The sequence below is a fragment of the Halyomorpha halys genome, unplaced genomic scaffold (assembly GCF_000696795.3).
Source record: "Halyomorpha halys isolate HHAL.00 unplaced genomic scaffold, Hhal_1.1 Scaffold7.1, whole genome shotgun sequence".
Classification (NCBI taxonomy): Eukaryota; Metazoa; Arthropoda; class Insecta; order Hemiptera; family Pentatomidae; genus Halyomorpha; species Halyomorpha halys.
Genome location: NW_027110368.1, coordinates 675,984 through 696,977, shown reverse-complemented (window position 1 = coordinate 696,977; position 20,994 = coordinate 675,984). Strand labels below are relative to the sequence as shown.

Here is a 20,994-nt window from a genome sequence, read left to right as displayed (position 1 = left end):
ATTCCTAAGATGTCTTCATTGTCGCTAAGCCAATTCTCGTTAATTATTTTAATAAGAGAAATACATCCCTCAGAGCTTAAAGATACACATAACTATTTAATATTTCTTTATAAGGAATGTTTAAAAGTCTTAAGAAAAATAACTGATCTAACTAATCAATGACCATTCATACTTATTAAAAGGCTGCTAAACAGGCAGGAGCAAATCCAGCAACACTCTCTGGATAGTTTCATCCAGGACTGAGAAGAACAAGGAGAACACAAATATTAAGAAAGGATGACTAAGTCAACAAAGGGTAAGGAATTTTCCGAAAACAGAAATGGTAACAATAATCAAATAAGAAGAGATAGCGAGCTGGACCTCAATCAGGTTCTTTGTTTACAAAACCAATACGCAGTTCACAAGAAAGATTCTATTAGCAGTTGGACCAAATACTGATTAACACATGACACTAATGTACATGCATAAATTCTAAATTATAAAATTAAACAATCACAAGACACATAGCTAATTAGCAATTAAAACTAAAATATTTCACATAATAAATTTTTTAATTAATAAAAAAAATCATTCTTTCAGTACAAGAGCATTAAAAGAAAACACGTAGATTAACTTTAAAAAAAATTAATACAATTATTAAATTTAACAAGCTTAATTAATACTATAAACAGAAGCACTTAAAAGATTAAAATAACAATACTAACTGAAATTTATCATAATCATAAATGGAGTAGAAAAAAAGTTCTTCAACAAATAAACTTAGTAAGCCCGTGGGTATTAACAATATATCTAGTTAAAAAATAAAACAAGAGGATTTTAGAAATACTTACTATTTTCCCTGAAAATACCATGACTATGTGACCACCCCGACTGTCCACACAGAACTGAATGTATGAAATGAGTTTTAGTTGAATTATCAAAGAAAGAATTTTATTACTTAACAAACAAATGATAACCCACTAACTGATATTTAATAGCGATTGAGAACAGAATAACTGATACCAGCTGACACGATTAACCCACATTTGTTTCTAAGGATTAATCTGATGCATATAACAGTTCTAGTTTAAAAATATATTAAAAAATTTCGAGCAAGGAAGCATTAACATAAAGCATGCTAGGCTTCAAATTGAAGACTTACTTTAACATTGGATAAAGGTGTGTCAACCATCCTTTCGGAAAACCTTTGGAAATCATTCCCATTAGAAATATAAGTAAAAATATAATATTCAATTCAAATAAAAATAATTTTCAGTGACATCAAATTTTTAAAGTACTTACATTTTTCGATATGATAAATAAATATATACTTATTTTTTTAAAGACAGTTTTGAAATAATCTGTAAGCCAGAGCTAATCATGCAAATCATTTAACAAGGCTAGAGGAACATCTGAACGAATGGTGCATAATGAACATTATACGTGCACCACTTGTTTACATAATAATAAACAAATATCTGCTATGACACAAGCACCACTTAACCACTTCTGGTATATTAAAACGTTAAAAGGAAAATACAAAAATAATTAACATAATACTTGTTGTGGGGCAATAAAAATTTAATTTAATTACAACATAAATTGGAGAATATTACAGGCATCTTTATTTTAAGAGACCAACTTCTAAAACAAAAAACAACTAGGCCTATAAGTCAGATAAGGAAATTGAATAGGTCTTGATTTAAAGTGGTTTATAAATAAAGCACGATTTATAAAACCAAATTACATTAATATTTACTTATATTTATTACATTAATTATTATATTTAACTACTGGAAATTTAATTGTTTCCTGATTTTCTGTCTTCTAGATGTTAAGTAATGATAATTTATCTTCCTGAGTTATTATGAAAAGAAAGGGAAAATGCACATTCTAAATAATAAAATATTTTAAATTAAAGTTAATTAGTATTATATACATATCTATTAACCTGAACAAAGATAATTTCAAGTATTTAAATGTTGGAGTAACACCTTTATATAGGGAAAAAAAAAACGTCCAATTGATTTAAATTTCACACAAACATTATAACATTATAACTGTAGACCAAAAAATCAAGTAAAATACACATATAAGAAACTATCTCTTAAAACATGCATGTGCAAAACTGCACAAAATAATAAAGAAATAAAATTACAATATATATACTTTTTTAATAAAATAATAAATTAAACATTTTGTGCCTTCGGTTAGAAGGCAAATTGTTTTCTGACTTTATTGAAAAATTCAATTAAGATAGCACAAAAGATAAGATAAAGGAGGAATCACAAGCTGTCTCATGGGATTCCTTTACTGATAGAGAGTCCTTTGTCCCACTAACTTCAATGATTAGGTACAGTTAACTAACATTATTATGGAATATTATTTCATAGTAATAAATTTTAAGGAATACATAACACTATGGAATTTCAATAATACAGTTTTTGTATTATCGAAACCATCCTATTTTCTCATTATTCAAAACATTGGTGATCAAAGCACCAAATGTATAATACAATAAAAAATTACTAGAGCTGTAAATCGCTTATCTCATAAACTTTTCAATTGCTAAGAAGTAATTCAACTTAATGATCCTAACATTGCAAATTTCTTAATTGTTAAGTTTCATAATTTAATGACAAACCTAAATAAATCCTCCACAAAAAATAAAAATGAGTACAAAAAAACAGTAATTATAATAGTACAAAAACAAACAAGGTTATAGCTTCAAATAATAATTTTAATTAACTTCACAATACCTGTATTTAAGAAAAACTATAATAAAACTCGATCACATCCCATACAAAGACAGGAGCATAGTAACCTGGTGTGTTGTGTAACAATAATATTTACAATTAATTGTCAGCTGTGAAACAGTACGTTAGCCGTGACCATGGCCTTTAGAATATTATTAAAATAAACTGAATATTTGTTGATTAAGTTACTCCAAATGGGTTTGAAAATGCAAAAACAAATTATTTTTTATAAGACACGTCACTGAAACTACATCATTTATTGATCAATGTTAAATATATTTAGCAACTGCCATCTGTTTTTATTGGTTGAAAGTAACACCACCTGTTTATGTAACCTTCCTTCAATGAAGCTTGTTTAAAACGAAATAATTTTATGCTTATCTGTCAAAATCATCCTTTGAAAAATTTTTAAACTCTTTACAATATTTTAAAGTGGTTAACTTTCTAGTAACGTTCATGCATTCGTTTCCTTAATTTTTATTTTATACTTTTTAGTGTAGCAACTATACCAAAAAATATCTTTGTTACTATAGTTGAATTCAGTACCGTTCTTATTGTATAGTTCAAAGAAAACACTTTATATTTCTCAATTAAAATACAATAACATACGAATTAGGTGTGTTTATATATTTGTTAAAATTGAAACAGTAAAGAAACTTATTGAAAACTTCCCTTGCTACAAAAACTTGCCCTAGGAGCTCAAGTCGGAGGTGAAATAAATTTCAAAAATATAATTTAATATTTGCTGATCTCTATAATAAAAAAAAAGAAGCGATATTCCACAAAATAAACTCCGTTTTTGAAAAAGGATACCTCAAAAAGTCTGCCCCATAAGAAAAGGAGCGTCGGTGCTCAGAACCATGGTTCAGGAATATTTTCTGAATTCCTAAGATGTCTTCATTGTCGCTAAGCCAATTCTCGTTAATTATTTTAACAAGAGAAATACATCCCTCAGAGCTTCACGTTATAGAAATTGAGAAATGGAAGCTAAAATTGAGCGAGATGTCTGTCAGTAGCGTTGATGGTCTTTTAACTATGGTAATAATTGTAATTCTCACCTTGGAAATTGACCACCAACAGATGTCTCACCCAATTTAAGCTTACATTTCTGTTACACGCCGAGGCGCACAGCTCCGAAGGATGCATTCTTCTGGTTATATTAGTTAACATGCACGTTTGTATGTCATTCCTTATTTCCTCCGTTTTGTGGCTGTATTTTTTTTGCTGCTGAGGAATTTTAACAATTATTTTTGTTGAGATATTTATGAAAATAAAACCTTACACTCGTATCTTCGATTGTTAACAGCCTGACGGCGGAATAAATGTTTATTGCATTTCAAAACAGAATGGGTGGTTAAACGGTATCGCATGTAACCAGAATGCTACTCAACTAACTTTGTTTCGTTTCCATTTGATTTTAGGGATTATTTTGAGAATGAATCTTTTCATTATTAATACTCCAACCGCAAAACATTCGACATATTTTGCAGAGCTATATTGATTTCAAGATTTTATTGATAATAATTCGTTTTAAAATAGAAATGTACTTGAAACTATTGGTTGCTATGGGTTACACATTTAAACTCCATCTGAGTCATCCCAGATTGTGCTTCAGAAGTGAAGAGGAGAAGACAAGGAGGAGGGGATGAAGACAAGTGACACAGGAAGACAGGGTGGATGAGCGTGATGGAAGAAGCGGCAATAGATGTCCTCAGGTGTATCAGAACTGAAGGATGGGGACCTCTACCTTACGTACCCACCTCCATGTTCTTCGTCAGCTACTTCATCTTCCTCCATAAGGTCATTAAGTTCGCTGTTCCGAAGAGAAACAGGGTTGCCGGAGCATTCAGGGTAACATATTTAATTATTTAAGCATAAAATCAGTGTAATTTTACTTGATAATTTTTTTAATGGTTGCAGTATAAAATTAATATAATTATCGTATGTGTAATTCATTGGCATTCTGTTGTCAAATTCACAAAACGTTTTTATTCCAAACATTAGGTTATATCAAGTCGCTGTTGTTCAAAGTTGTAAATATTAAATGTATTCTCAAAGTATGGAAGCATTGGAATTTTGGATTTATACAAGTGAGTGTCATATTATAAACAGTTTTTCAAACGCTGGGCAAGTTAAAAATTTTCTTTGGAAAGGTTCAAAGATGATGAAATCCCTCAATTCTCAAGTAAAAAAAATGTTATGAACAAAATTAAGTCATACTGTCTAACCACCTCCCAATTAACTACCTTAGCTATATTGAACACGCATTGTAGAGGCCTTCTGGTCAAGAGTACCTAATATTTTCTGTTGGAGTTAGATATAACACAGCCACCCCGACAAGTGGTTACTTATGTTAGAAGCACTATTAAAATATCTACAAGGTGAATAATCTATTTGCAAAGAAAATTTCCTGCTCCACAGTATCTTTTAATAATACCCCCACTTATTCCTGTCAAACAAATCCATTCAATTTACATCCACATCTGGACAAACGACTGGCATGGGATCCTCATACAAGACTGAAGACAGGAAACTGCTCGTCGATTCCGACTAACACAACATTTACTAGACAAACGCTCTATACTTCCAATCCAATACAAAAGGTTGATCTATATGACTATACTAAAGCCTGTCTGGATACACGGAGTTGAGCTTTGAGGCTCCACGAAACCTTCGAATTCCTCTATTATCCAATTTTTACAATCCAAAATCCTTCGTAAAATCCTTAATGCTCCTTACTTTGTCACAATTAAGTCATCCATCAGGACCTTTATGTTCCATATGTTTCCGATTTGGCCGGAGCCAGATTTCAATCTTACTATGATAAACTTACTGACCACTCATACCTACTTGTTTCTAACTTGGCTTCTCCTACATTACCTGATAATTCTCCTGGGCATCTGAAAAGAAGATGGCCTCGTTATCTTCTCTAGAAATGTTGTAGGAGTTCAATTAATGTATAGATCCTCTACATGTCTGTATTAGAGCATTGCATAACTAACATCTAATTTACTTGTATATATTTTTAATGCAGTCATAAATATGAATAAATAAATTAATTTAAGAACATTTACTTTTATCAATAATAATTAACATTCCATTATTTATTTTATTTTTTATGATCCAGTGGTGCATGGCTTTTACCCTCTGTTCTCAAGCCTATGAAATATGGACAAAAACCATCAGCGTAGTGACGTGCATCTTTTATGATTACCTTGGTGTAAGTAATTTACTTAATTACAACATAAGGATAAGTTACATATTTACATCAATACATTTGTTTAATTAAGTCTTACCTTTAAAAGGAACCCCGGACAGTCAATCAGATTGACTGTATAACCATAAGTGAACTTCAAATGGTTAGATAGACAGATGGATTTCGGGATTTTCTCCATAATCCATCTATTTTAACCTTCCAATCTGAGCGTCTATTTTTAGTTTTACTGTTAATCCGTCGTCAACTCGGTCCCTTTAAAATACTGGGTTGTTGGAATAGATTGTCATTTGATCCTTGCTATGTTTAGATTCAACTGCTTTTTAAGAACTAAATTTGGAGAGGATTTGAGCAGAGAGAAATGAATTATTTGTCAATGCTGCCCAAATACGTTGGGTTGCGATAACATATAGTCATCAGTTCATGACACTACCATGTATTTACAATTATACAAAAACAATTGTCTTCCCTACATTTTCTTTTTTAAACAATAATTATCTATAAACTGAATACTATATTTTTAAAATGTTTCTTTCTTTTTTTTAACAATTTTATTTTCCTCCTGCTTCTCGCACAAAGCCAAATTACAATTTACCTATTCATTCAATATGCTATTCTTCCTCTTCCGCTCTCTCACACCTCCCTTCTCCAGGGGTTCGCAGCACATGTTTGATCCGTTACACAAATTAAATGCAATTTAAAAAAAAAACTATCAATAAATAGCAATGTAGAAATAAATCAAAAATAAATTAGTCACAGCAGTAGAACAGTTTAAAAAAAAAAACTAACAAATAATTTAAAAAACATATAAATGAGCTGAGGGAGTCCAAAATAATATTTTCCGCCAAGATCGCCATATACCCAATGCTACCACCTAGGCCTATTAAGAAGCTCCTAGTCCTATTTGCTATTGTTCCGCAAAATGCAAACTAGAAGCCACTCACGGTACACTCCCTTTCCGAACGTCTCTCGGAATTTTTCTTTCAAGAAAAGGACGCATTTTTCGTAGATTCCCTTTTCACTCCACCCACCTGATCGAGGTCAGTATCTCAAATCTCACAGTTGGATTCAAGACCTGTGCCTCCGGTTTTAGGGAACACAACAATATCTGCGTATCTCACAGATCCGTAGGTGTCAATACAATAAACCTCGTAAAATTAGGTGAAGTAAACCTCTCAGTCTTAAGGGCAATCATCAAGTATTATTGTTAAATTAGCAGACTGTTGTTTAGACATAAAAAGGTTGGAAATGTCATCTTTATACTAAGGGCTCCTGAACTCCTGTGATGAACAAATTAAAATACATAAAGATTAGTAAAAATAAAGATGCAGTTCGTGATTTTGCTAGTCAAAAATCAAGATTTTTTATAAATGTTCCATTTTTCTACATTTAAAAGAATAATGAAGTTTGATAATACGTTGTTTAATTACATTTATAGCCCAGAAAATTAGTCCCCTAATATGCAGGGTCATCTTATCTTTAAGTGGTTCCACTTGTTCAAAGACAGGTCTGATGAACTGCAACATGCATCGTTATCGTAGGAAAAATCTCCTGTCTCTTGCTTTATCAAAAGGTTTTCGTCTTTTGAATATCTTAAATTCAATTTTAATTCTATCATTTCACATTAATGGGATCGATTTTAAATATCTCCTAAAGTTACATCAGGACCAAGACATATTCTACAGTAAAATAACAAAGCTCGATATAAAATATATATGCAGATAGGTTGCTGATGATATTTAATTAATTAAATTTTAAACATCATCTCTTTTGTTTTAAAGTATATTGAATATGTTTCTCTTTCATATCAATGAATCCACTTATGTACTCATCATTATTGGTTCGCTCCATGTTAATCCAACACACTTTTGAACCTTAGATTTTATTAAAATCTGAAAATATTTTTTTAAAAGTTCCAGTATATCCTATGTTCTTTCAGGTACATTGCATGTGGTGTATAGGTTAGAATATAATGAAATTCCTCAAAACTTAATTATACTTTTAATTAAAATTGTCTAAAAAAGTTCATCTAAAGTTCTTAGAATAGATAGTTTTGTTGTAAATAACAGGTTAAAATATAATTGACTTCAGAGAAGAAGGAAACACTTAATTAAAAAATCAGTGCTGCCCAACTTCTGTTATAAACACAGCAGACTAAATCTAGTTGAACAATTACTTATTATTCTTATATTACGTAAGTATAGCCAGTAAAGATTAAAATACATAACTATAAATGTTAAAAAAAACTAAAAACCAATGTTCTAACTCTCACAGATTCAACACTTCATTCATACATATTAATTATTAAAATTCTGCTATTATTAAAGATGTCTTGAAGATAAACATTACCCAGACGTGAATAAAAAATTCAGTTAATAAGCCAGTAGATTTTGGCACTTATTTTATTATCAATCATTAATAAGAAAGGAAATCATATTTCTCAATATATATTTGCCCCCCTACTTTAGAAGAAGTTTGAAGATGAATTTTTAGTTTAATTACCTTTGTTCAGTGTACCTTGACCAATCATCTCAACACTTTGAACTGAAGTCTGCAAGGAAACAAAACAAACAAACAATATCAGAATTGCCTGGCATCATCAAAGGGTTTCGTAATAAGCAAACAGCGATCAAACATACTTTGGTAAACAAAAAATACACTTTCCTAACTGTGTTCTGTTAGATGATGAATTCGAATAGGAGTTTTCAAGCTGCAGTTCTCAAAACCAAGAAATTGATGAGTTCAATACCAGGTTCGAGGAAATTGAAAGTCTCAAAAGTAGTCTAGTGCTTTATAATAATCCTCTTGGAGTTACAACTTTTTTTTTTTTTTTTCGAACCCTCTAAAACAGAAATAAAAGTGAATTAGTAAGTGCATTACTAAGTTAAGTTAATATTACATATGAGCTATCCATTCAAGGAGCTATTTTGAGTCCGGAGGTGAGGGGCCTCCTCGTGTTGTATCGCATATAAGAAGAAAATAAAAATAAAAATAAATATAAATAAAAATAATAAAGACGATAGATAATGTGAGTTACAACTGAACCTTACTTGCAACTTAAATTATGTAATGTGCAAGCTGACGTGTTTCAAATGAATAGGTAAGAACTCGCTCATGAGTTTTTTAAATCGTTGCCTGCGAAATTCAGGACTAAAAATGACATAAATGTTAGGATGTGAAAGTATGTTTTCATCGATGAAGTTGATATAAAACAAAATAGAAATAAAATTTCTGATGTGTCTTTAATTCATCTCATGAGATTGGCTACAAAAGAACTAGCGCTGAATATTCGTTTCATTAGTGGACGCAGTCATCCACAATGTTCATATTAAATTACATTTTGATTGTCATTACAATGGTTCTATTGATTGATAAAGTATAAAAATATTTTGTCTTTATATTTTTCCTTATTTATGTATAATGAATACTTGGTAAATATAAAAAAATATTACTACTTTCGGATTTATCAATAACTTTACCTCGCTCACTAACCTTATTAATTTTAAGTATATATAAGTATAGGTTAAGTGTACACTAACCTTTAAAGTTTAAATTTTGAAGTATACAATTATTATGTGGCCTGCAACCTCATTCAAGATTTTAATTTTAGCCCTTGTAGCTGTGTAAGTTGGAAAACCCTATCTGGAACCTTCTTAATCGTTAGGACTCCTAGTTCTCACCTCGTCTACCTTAAAGGGAAAAAATATGCTAATACCCCTAAAATAGGAGTAGCACCGGACATCAATATCCTCAAAAACAAAAATCAATATATTGGTGAGGAATTGAATCAAATACATAAACTTGGAAACGCCAGAGTAGTGCCGTTGATATCTACTAATGATTTGATTCTGGAGATGACTCCGAACAGAATTAGGGACTTAGATCATTCTTTAGGTATCTCGATACAGATTCAGTAAGAAATGATGCTTTGAACTGCGAGTATTGCTAGGAAATTTATGAATATCATAATTATATTTTTCTAATTCGCCCTCGACCTAGACTGTAGAGCATGTGATAATTTGAATCGACTGAACCAAGAATATTTAGCTTTTGTTTATAATATTATATTTTATTCGTTGATAAATATCCACTTCATATGAAAGACAAATTAATACTCAATCTGAAACTAATATGACATCGAATAAAGGAACTTATTAATATGAAAATATTCCCAGTCGGCAGTTTATTTATATCGCTGTCATAATCGTTATTATTTTTTTTATATCCTTTGAGTTCATGGAAGGTCAAGTTTGGCTATCTGATTATTGAAAATAGTTTCATTTTTCAGATTTTTTCATTGACCTTGTCAGCATTGAAAGAAAAAATATTTCAGCCTCACACTATCGCAAGTGGTGCGAATCAACGATTTTTCAAGAACATGTTTCAAATCCGTGGCGTACGGCCGATAATTAAAAAGAAAAAAATCATATTTCAATCTATTTTTTCTCGATATTGAAATCAATTAATTCTGCCACTAGAACGCAGGGTAATTCACGGTCATGTTTCAATATAATAAATAGAAAAGACCTAAAATCGTGGAGGCATATATATCTATAAATATATTCTTACTATTATAAATAAATTTATGTCTTCGAAGATTCACCAACATGGTCTCAACAATGTTGATAATTTGAACAGAAAGATTTCTGGTTTTGTCAATTCTATTTCTGCTTTTAAATCAATTGACTTCAATGGTAATCCTGCAACTTCTATATTAATTCACATTTAACTGATGTTAATGGAATTTTATCACTGAGTAGATTTTCAACAAGACTTTATTATGTCATTGTTAAAAAACACGCAGCACATTTGCTTGTTGTATATATTTTTAATACAGTTTTAAAAATCTATAAATAAATAAATATCTACTAAAAAATTATGATCTTGTAGAGGTGAAAAAGTGATTAATTAGAGTTCGCCATCTGGCCACAGAATCATGCTGAGACGAATATGTATTCATAAAAATGACCACTTTTTTTTTTTTTTACCGATTTCTGTACAAGACGTGCATCAACGTGGATCCAAGGAATGCCCTTGAGCGTTCCTGGACTCCTTGATGGCCTTAGAGATCTGCTTTATGGGTTGATATATTAGCCATTACAATTATCTTGATAGTCTTGTTTGTACGTTTGACTTTTGTGCTCATTAGTTAGCCACGATAAATTGTGTCAATTGCACAATTATAACAAATGCCTTTCCAATGGAATTAGTTTATATTGTTACACGCTATCGTATTGGCACAGTTACACTTAAAGGCTGATCTCATTCCATTGGCAAAATATTTATTCTGGGTTTTTTTTTTGGTTTTTTTTTTAGAAAAATTCAAACATATTTTTACGGTAATTTTTCATATCAATGTTACAAAATTCGTACCAGATTGTACGACTTGCAATTGACAAGTTTCCTCCAAACCAGCGCCTAAAATAAGGGTTTTTTCTAAAAATAGTCTCTCGACTAGAGTTGATCAGAATTTAATGACCGAAAATCAATTTTTGGTTTGAAATAAAGTGCCAGAAAATAAATTTTCGATTTTAGTTCTATTCTTTCTACTATTTTGCTTTCTCAATGCCGAAGGTAGGGGAACTTTTTATTCTGTCCAAAAAAAAATTCATTCGCTGGTGACTTTCCTAATTGGTCTGATACCTCGCTTTTTCTCATGAACAAATTTATTTTCCGAAAAAAAAGTCAACCAAGTCCATAGATCAGTTTAGCTTCCTCAATATTCGAAATTAAAATTTTAAATATTGAACGGGTCATGCAATAGAAGTCAAACACATATGTAAGCTACTGACGGCATTGGATGTCCTACATTTTCATGACCTTTTTCGACTACCATCAGCAGTTAAAGATTTTTTCGAATCATTAAAATTATCTTATAAACAAACCTTTAAAAAAAAAAAAAAATAAGACAAGGACGCGATAGAAGGCCTTTCTTGATTGTTACTTTAATATTTCTCCGATAACTAATCTCTATGATAACTTATAGAGATATGATGAATATGTCGGTGATAGGTGCGATAAACTGTGATTTATCCGAGTAGCGGTGTAGTTTCCGAGATTAATTTTACCTAAAGGCTTCTTTATAACACATCCAATTGTGTCACAAAGGAATAATTGAGTGATTTAATAGAGAGATGCGGGACGCACATGATACTACACGAGCCCGGTGCAAGGAATCTCATGATTTCATAGAACATACATCTAATAACAATTTTAAAAGTTAATTTCTATCACACTTATAATGAAAAATCATTTCTGATGGTTCTAAAATTCTCACTAATTAGGTAATTATTTCAATAAAGTAAGGAATTAGGTTTTGGTTTTTTTTCCTCGTATAACTCCTAAATGTGTATTAGTAATGAATTGTAAGTTGTATGTCTATAAGTCCTGAAATAGAATCGACTAGTAGTTTCCTGATTTTTTAGTCATGTATGAGGATTCCAAGTTAGCCGTTTGTCATGATGTAATCCTAGGTAGTGAATCTGTTCAAAAGGAATAAGTGGAGTAGTATTAAAAGATATTGTAGAGGTAGTCATTGGTTTACGACGATGAGCAAAGGTGATTTGATCACCGTGAAAAATCACCGTTTTTTCCTCATAAACCCCCCCAAAAAATAATAATAAAATTAGTTGGTACATTAACATCACAGCTGAGCAAAAGTTAAATAGAACATTATGACAGACTTTTCATGAATACAATTAGAAGCTTCATATAGGAAATTTGGTGTCAGTATCAAGGACTATATATTAATATCAAAGTTGGCAGGAAATATAATCCTCGACTCCCAGGAAGTCACTCACTATCACTCGTATAGTTAGTTACAAATAAAGACAACCATGATTCAGAAAAGGGGGATGCGTATATATATACAGTTTATTTATTTATCGTTTGTATATATATATTTTTTAATATTTATTATTTTTTATATCAATATTTTGTATATATTACAGTTTTATATTTCTTCGTTTTTATATTTGCCATATTTATTGCTTTTATTTTCTTTTATGCGTGTATTATATGCTTGTATGTATATATATTTAAAAACACAGCATAATGAATATTCACGCGGATAGAATATTCATTATGCTGTGTTTTTAAATAAAAATTAAATATTAACTATGTACTAGTTTATGTTATATTTTTATGTATATTTACATATAAAGGAAACTGAAAATAAAATGTACGACTACCTTTTATTTTAGATTAATTATACCATACCTATAAATTATGATTTATAAGTTAAAAAAATATTTTTTAATAGTTATAAATATAATGTGTGGGTGGTTCTCTATTTTAGTCTGAAGTCTACAATAAAGAGAAAACTTTTTTTCAACTTTTCTTTTTCCCAGTTGTTCTTAAATTTTACCATGATTTTCAGCAAATTCACCGAATTTATTCCTTTTATTGCTTGAAAAAAATATTTAAAGTGGTGAAATCGCAGTTCCTCACCTCTCCCATGCATGACCTGAGTTTTCAGGTTTAGTTTTGCAGCAATTTTTTTCCAAGTAGCACCACCAAGTCACCCCTGTGGTTGCTGGGTCTGTAAAAGAATCTAGTTTTATAAATACCAATCACAACCTTGGAAAAACGTATAACAACAAAAGTACAATAATTAACATTTCTGTCCCACGGGTCCGGTCTCAGTCCCTCATATTTTTTTTGAAATTATCCTCTTGCCCAAAACCTTGCATATCACACAAAAAAAACTAGGTTGATTCTACCTTCACTTTTATCTTCTTTATTGTTTCGGTACATATGACCGAGTTGTGAATTCTGTTGTCCTGTTGGTGGCGATCTCAGTCCCTCAGCAATCAGATATTAAGGTGTTTGGTTATAAATCAAGCCAATGATTATTTTTCTTCTAGTTATTGATTGGTCTTAACTGTTCCTAAAAGAATATCTTTCTCGATCTTCGATAGAATTGTTCCTAGATGAACATAACCTCTCAAATCTCAGTCTCTCGTTTCTTACAAAGTAAGGAAGGGGCTAAGGTGGCGATGAGGAAATTAGTTGACATGAATGAATATTTTTCAACATTTTTATTTACTTTAACATGGATATATATTTTATGGCTAGAATTCATTCGAAAATTTGGTTACAATTTGTAGCTATGTTTTAGATGAATTCAATTTAGAACACCACTCGTAAAGGCCTAAAAGACTCAATACATATTGTGGCTCAAGTTTGATGAATGCTAGTTTTCCTAATATTTGTGAATAATGATAAGTAAAAACTAGCAAAATTATGAAACCAATATGTTAAATCATGTCTGATTTTTAGTACCAAAAATGACATTTATTGTAATGATTAATGGCTGTTCATGGCATTTTGACAAATGTTGTCTGAATAAATATTTGTTACTAAAAATACCTTCACCAAGGTATTAATCAACAGTTAATTTCCTGGCTGTCCATAGTCTCTCATTTCATATTCTTTTCCCCAGTCCCTCATTTTTACAATTTAGCTTAAATTCAAATACAAGGACTATTATCGATATCTATGATGATCAATTCAAGAGAGTTCATAAAGGACTTGTGGAAATTATTTTTAAAAATTCAAAATTTGGAAAAGCTATTTTTTATTCATTACGAAAAAAGGTTGAAGATCTGTAAGGGTACTTCACTTGAGAGACGTAACATTATTCATTATTCACATACATCGCGAACAACTGGAAACAGTACAACACATCACACGGAGACATCGAGTTTTTTGACAGCCTCCTTGCTTCTTTCAATCAATAATTCCGGACAGTTACCCCATCCCTCCTTCCTTCGAGGTGGGAGGTTAGGAAGGGGCCCCCAAAAACCCTATCAATATCACCCTACCTTAAGTCCCTTCTTCTCTTGTACCACCCTTCATTACTATTTTTCGACTTCTATCTCTTAATTACTACTTCATTTATTTATTATCTTTCTTCTGTAATTATATGTTTTCTTTTTTTTTTTCTTCAATCTTCACGCGGAGGCCCCTCACTTCCTAAGAATTAAGTATAGTTCTCACAAAATGGTCACAGATAAATTTCAAGTACCGATGGTAGAAAAAAGTTGTATTCAATTTGATTTATCTTTCTCTCACGTAATGCAATTTATTAGTTCATGTTTTGTTTTTCTGTTTCAGAGGGATCGAATAAAATAAATAAATAATTACCCGTGTATGTACCAAATCTGTGCAATTAGACAGCGCAACTTTTAAAATAAAATATTCCTCTCTGCTTCATTAATCAATAAATATTGTATCCATGATAATTAAGTTATAATTTTAATTTTTGCCTAGCTCTGCTTAACTTCAAAGAAGAAAAGAGAATCTGGAACGCAAAAAAAAAAAAAATTAAGGTCTAAAAGTGACTTTACACATTTAGCCAGCTGAACCCAGAATTAAATAGCGACCCTGACATCAATTCGTCCCCAAGAGCATACCCACGAACCTAAATGTGCGTATTACAAATCATGATGGAATATGAAAAAAACATGAACATTAAATTTTTTTTTTTTTGATTCGTAATAACATAATAATATTACTCTATTGAAGTTGATATGATATTTATACTAAATCCGATTGATTCTTGTAAATACTCAATGATAGAACATGTTATTTCCTTTTTCTATTCTTGCACTGGTTAACTCCAATAGAATTTCTAAAAAAGTTATTTTTAATTTCAAGAATTTTTCAACAGCAATCAGTTAGCATAAAATAATTATATCCGAAATCTGAATTAAGACTTACTGAAAAAAAAAAATCGAATGGGACTTAATCCATTCGCTTAGTCCGAGTTGTACATTGTAGATGTAAATGTTTTTAACTATCATACAAATGAATGTCAATAACATATATACTAAGATTTTTCCACTTATTTTGTGATTACAATCTGATTTTTAAAAAATATTTCAGCTGATAGTTAAGGAAAAGAAGTTGGTGTAAATAATGAAACGCTACTTCTTATAAAAAGAGATATTTGGTTTAATGTGTTTGTAGTGTGCAATTTTTCACTGTTCATTTGTTTCCAAACTAAGTATGAATGTTACTTAAAGCGTTATGGAATAACTATATATAGCTAAGAAATATGTTCTAGGTACATATCAGATTACTTATTATTTTATTAATTGTAACTTCTTTTATTTTTTTATTATTTCTTTAGGTAGATATTAAATATTATTATTAACTACTAAAATCAAATGTTAGTTTAATGTGAAATCATCTATAATTTCTGGAGGAGAGATTTTCTCAATGCGAAGAAACTCATAATGGAGAATTAATGAATGAGTTATGGTGTCAGAAAATACTGAATACAGGAATTTTATTTTTGAAAACGATTTTTACTAACTTGAAAAGTTTTAAATTTAATAGTAAGAAATGAAAATAAAGAGATCTTAATTGACTTAAAAAGGAATCAATTCATTAAGTAAATAATTACATTCCTCGTTCCCAGGACTACTGTTTGCCAAAGAGGTCCGATAGAGAATTATCTGAGGAGATTTACATTAAATATACTCAATCAACAGTGGCTGTTTATTCCTTACCAACAACCGTTAGATACTCAGATACTTTTAGACCTCAATTGTTTGATCCAATACCTCCAGATAAGATATTTACCAAGAGGAACGATATCTCCAGACTGACAATGAGTTATCCTTCTCTCGTACGATTCCACTAGCGAATGGAATCCTACTGAAGATTGCCATTCCAGGTTCCAAGCTATGTTCTTCTCTCTTGAAACTCATTTTTCTTTTTTAAATTATATATGAATATATACATAGTATATACATATATTCTGACGACGTTTCGAGATTTTATTTTTCTCATAGTCTATGAATCATGCACCAAAATTAGGAGAATTCACTTTTTGATTTTTTCCAGAATAAAAAGTCCGATTTTTATAATGTTAAGGGCATTCTGTGTTTCTTAAATATATAATTCATGCTTATTGGGTTTTAAATCTACTAATTGATTATTTAAGACTGTAAAATGCGAAAATATCAGTTTTTTTTTTTTTTATTTTACAACTTATAGGACCGTTCACAGAAACCAATGAGACATTTGGCGTTATTATCGTACGTATACAACGAACGTAATGTGAAAAATACAATGTCTGTTTCGAGCAGAGGAAGGTGAGATGGTTACGGGCTTGAACGGCAACTCTAGAATAAAAACCAATTTTCTCATAAGTATACCAGAATTTGTAAAAAGTCTTGGTAAAATTTTGATTGGTTTATGTTTATTTCTAATGTTCTAATTTTTGTTCGTTTATTATTTTTATTTACTACCTAATTAGTGCTAATAATTATTATTAGTATTGTTTATTTATTTTTCGTGGATTGTGAGATTTAAAAAACAAAACAATAAAAATGTTTTTAAAAAATGAAAATTGCCAATAATAGCGCAGAATGTCTCATTGGTACCAGAGAACGGTTCTATAAGTGAATATAACCCGACATTTAAAAAAAAAAAATGTTTAAATAATATTTTGCATTTTAATGTCTTAATTCGTTAATTGGTGGATTTAAAATCCAATTAGCGTGTATTCTATACTTAAAATTGCCCTTAAAAGATTGAAAATCGGACTTTTCATTCTGGAGAAGATCTTTAAGTTAACACTAATAATTTTGGTACGTACCGCAAATTGGTACATTTAGCCTTAAAGCAAAGTAGCGATATATTCTAACAATAATTTTTTTTTTTTTAATTTTTGCTCTTTTTTATTAATTTAATGTATCATTAATCCTTGTTTACTGCCATGACAGTTGTGCCCTGGAGTAATCTCGTCGATAGTGCTGACTGGTATATCCCTGATTCCCCTGATGGGAGCCATCTTGGTGTCGAGGCGGCGTGGACTCCAACTGTCCTGGGTCATACATGGCCCCCGGACGGAGCTCGGGCCGAACTGCTACTACCTCAGCAGGCCACCTCCTGTCATCGACTACCACGACCTCCTCATCCGCTGTCCATCGAGGAGCAGGAGTCAGGAGCATCTCTTCCGGTCTAAGGCGAAGAATGACATTCCGAAGCCACCCAAATCAGCTTAGCCAAGAAATTGTATAAATAAATTTTTAAAAGCTAATAATTCATTTCTATATTATTTATTTTAAGATACTAAAATAATGTGGTTCTACAAGACCGTTGGAAACCTTTGCTCCGAACCACTTCTATACTGTAATGTTAGGACGTAAATTGTCTGATAGTCATCCAGTAGATGATATGAGATTTGAAAACTAATATAATAATGCTAATAAATTCTTTATTTATTTCGGGACCAGATCCTTTAAAATGGAAGATTGTTGATTGGCCATGTGTATTAAAAGGAAGATGGTTGGTGTCAAAGAAAAAACTCAAATAGTAATAACTATTCATAGATAGTTGACCGCAGATTACTGATTGGAGAAGATGGTCGGGGGGTGCAGTCAGCAAAGAAGAACATAAATAAACAAAAATATTTATTTATGCCGACGTTTCGATCTGAGTTTTAGGTACCTTTTAATAAAAAAAATTAACTAAACCCTTTTATTAATATTTATCAGTTTAATTTAATCAAATACATAATTATTAGTTATATAAGTATACAGCACAAATATAATTATGATAATTGATTGCACGTGCAGTGTTCACCAGTTGCGCAGTTGGGATCGTCCCAGCTGGGAGGAGAGAACAAATAAATAACCTAAGTCACGTGACGCTCTTTATCAGCTGATCTCCTATCGCCCCATCCTACTATATTAATTTTAATTTATTACTGTTTTTAGGGTCAATAAACAACCGGTTGTACGAGAGAAATCTCACTGTTTCATCTGAATAAAAGATAACTGAAGAATGTGTTAACGTCATCACCTTATTTTCGTATTCTTTCTTGGAACAGTCAGAACATCTTGCATTTATTTACAATTATTCAAAGATATCGATCGTTCATTAACAAATGATCAATTTATCCACAACTTAGTTATAACTGTTTTTCGCCCTAGTACGTATTCAATTTCCTGGAAGATATCATGGAACAGATTACTAGTATTAAAATGGCAATTTTAGCATAGTAAAATTTTCGTTATTTTTTAAATCAAAGCCAGAAGAACTATCCATTTGCTTTATGAATTTGTTGATAAATAAATATTGACAAGCTCTAAATAAATATGCAACAATATCCTCAATAAATAAATCAAAATCATGAAAATCATTTTTCGACAACTTTCAACTTCTGTGTATTTTTACTATAAAAATAAACTGCATTTTTTAGATGTAGTAAGTTGTAAGGATTTAAGAGTTCATACTTCTCAAAATAGGTTGCTAAGTGTTTATTAAGCATTAGCTTCAACATAAACGTTTTTCTCTACGGTCCCTTGTCGAGATTTGAGACTCTATCCTTATACACTTTGAATTTACATATTCTTAGGTTTATTTATTTATTTATTTTATGACTGCATTTAGAGATTGAAAGGTGGAAAAAACTATTTTTTTTAAGTTGTTCTACTTTCATGATAGATAAATAGATTAATTAATTAAAATATTTTACTAATTTAATTGACAATATTTCAATTTTTACTCTACAACATTTACAACAACTGCAAAATTACAACAAACTACAAAACCATGTAATAATGTTTAATTTTAAACAAAACATCGTCAGCTTTTTTATTTACTGCCACTCAATTTTTACTTCCACATATCGTATATAGGTAATATACAGTAACTAAAAGTATTGAGATAGTGAAAAATTTCGAATTAGAATTTTCGACGGATGTTTTGAGGACCCCGGAGTCCAAAAAACCTAGTTCCGCAAAATTATCTATGTGTCTCAAACTGAAATTGCATATTTAAGGCGGATATATGCGTAGGATGAGGTTTATAACTTTTTAACTAAAAATAATTAACGGAAGTGTACCACTCTATAGAATCGATTATTCACATTTTTTCGATTTTATCCAAAACGGCTCTAAGGATTTTTATCAACTCGGTGACCCAATAAGATATTAAGTGCTCCATAATACTAGATGAGTCTTATTGAAATAGTCTAACAGGATTTAAATGCGAAATTTAAAAAAAAAAAAATCCTCTAAAATACCTTTAATCCTGCTTATTTAAAAAAAAAAAAAACCGAACTAAAGAGTTTGAAACCCTCTACTTTCCTTTTATTCTCAAACTTAAGACTTTAAACCATCTACTTTCCTTCTCAACGAACCTTGTACCAGAGTCAGGAAAACTCACATGACAACTGCCTCATGACACAGCATGTTTTCATGATTTCCTTTACTAGCACATCTGATCTAGATTGCACCAATGTTAATATTGTATTCATCAAATTATTATTGGAATAGTTATTATGTTCCAGGTCTATAAAGAAACAATACCTTTGAATATCCAGAGTTAAGAATCCTAAGAGGAGAGTTGGAAGAAGAGTGTCAGGTTGTTTCTTTTAAGACTGATCAATCCTAGGCTGGTTTCGGTTTCACAATAATTAGTGTTTCATGCAGTGGAGCTAACAACCCTAGGGCTTTTGTAGCCGATTAAGTAAAAGCGCCAACTTTAACTGGCCTGTGACTGCAGTGTCACCAGTTCGAATCAGGCATGGGGATTGACTTTTTTTTCTGTGGTGTTTCCATAATATGAAAACTAGACCTCACTCCATAGTCAGAATAGAATGGAACCCTGTACATAACCATTCCCCCCTCACCATGTTATCCTACCATCTAGAGGTGACCTTAGAGTGTGTACTGCACATTAATATATGTAAAGTGTTCACTGTATATGTGCTAGGCACTGTTCTCTCAACCTGAAAAACTAGGGGCTGACTACAGTACTATGTCTGAGTGATAGGGTCTTTGTAAAGACAATTCTCTTGGCTAAAGATTATAAAATATATTATTTCGAGTTAACTTATTTGGATGGAACCAAGCTAAATTTAACTTTGTTCTTTTGTTGAAAGTTAATGTATTTTCATATTTTGACTTATATGATTTTGAAAAATAAAATATAAAAACCAATAAAAATTTCCAAATTCAATCATCAGTTCATAACGAACCCCCTCAAAAGATTGAACTTTGTTTCTTATTCGATGCACTGTCT

The 20,994-nt window shown here is 30.7% G+C and overlaps 2 protein-coding genes across 7 annotated transcripts in view; one reads left to right on the top strand and one right to left on the bottom strand.

The window, feature by feature from the left end:
* The window catches only part of LOC106677231 (neutral amino acid uniporter 4), a 16,061-nt gene extending 13,218 nt beyond the window's left edge, over positions 1–2,843 (bottom strand). The window contains exons 1-2 of one of the 6 annotated variants that reach the window (XM_024362249.2): positions 2,739–2,811; positions 1,142–1,184 (exon numbers count right to left, since the gene is read on the bottom strand). In XM_024362249.2, the coding sequence (XP_024218017.1) occupies positions 1,142–1,171 (30 nt within the window). In that variant the 5' untranslated portion in view covers positions 1,172–1,184; positions 2,739–2,811. Of the gene's footprint in view, positions 1–172; positions 533–830; positions 1,098–1,141; positions 1,185–1,281; positions 1,558–2,738 lie in introns of those variants that run through there. The other 5 variants (XM_014415027.3, XM_024362252.2, XM_067048524.1 and 2 more) reach the window with 5 other exon arrangements.
* Positions 2,844–3,307: 464 nt separating this feature from the next.
* On the top strand, positions 3,308–18,008 carry LOC106677239 (uncharacterized). The gene is made up of 3 exons (XM_014415038.3): positions 3,308–4,586; positions 5,863–5,955; positions 17,688–18,008. The coding sequence occupies exons 1-3, from the start codon at positions 4,413–4,415 to the stop codon at positions 17,967–17,969; spliced, it is 549 nt and encodes a 182-aa protein (XP_014270524.1). The 5' UTR covers positions 3,308–4,412; the 3' UTR covers positions 17,970–18,008.
* Positions 18,009–20,994: the final 2,986 nt, after the last annotated feature.

Bases quoted from the DNA above. Each gene is read 5' to 3' on its own strand.
- LOC106677239 (XM_014415038.3), top strand. From the start codon at position 4,413: ATGAGCGTGATGGAAGAAGCGGCAATAGATGTCCTCAGGTGTATCAGA. The intron at 4,587-5,862 runs GTAACATATTTA...TTTATGATCCAG, and splicing joins GGGTTGCCGGAGCATTCAGG to TGGTGCATGGCTTTTACCCT. The intron at 5,956-17,687 runs GTAAGTAATTTA...CTGCCATGACAG, and splicing joins TCTTTTATGATTACCTTGGT to TTGTGCCCTGGAGTAATCTC.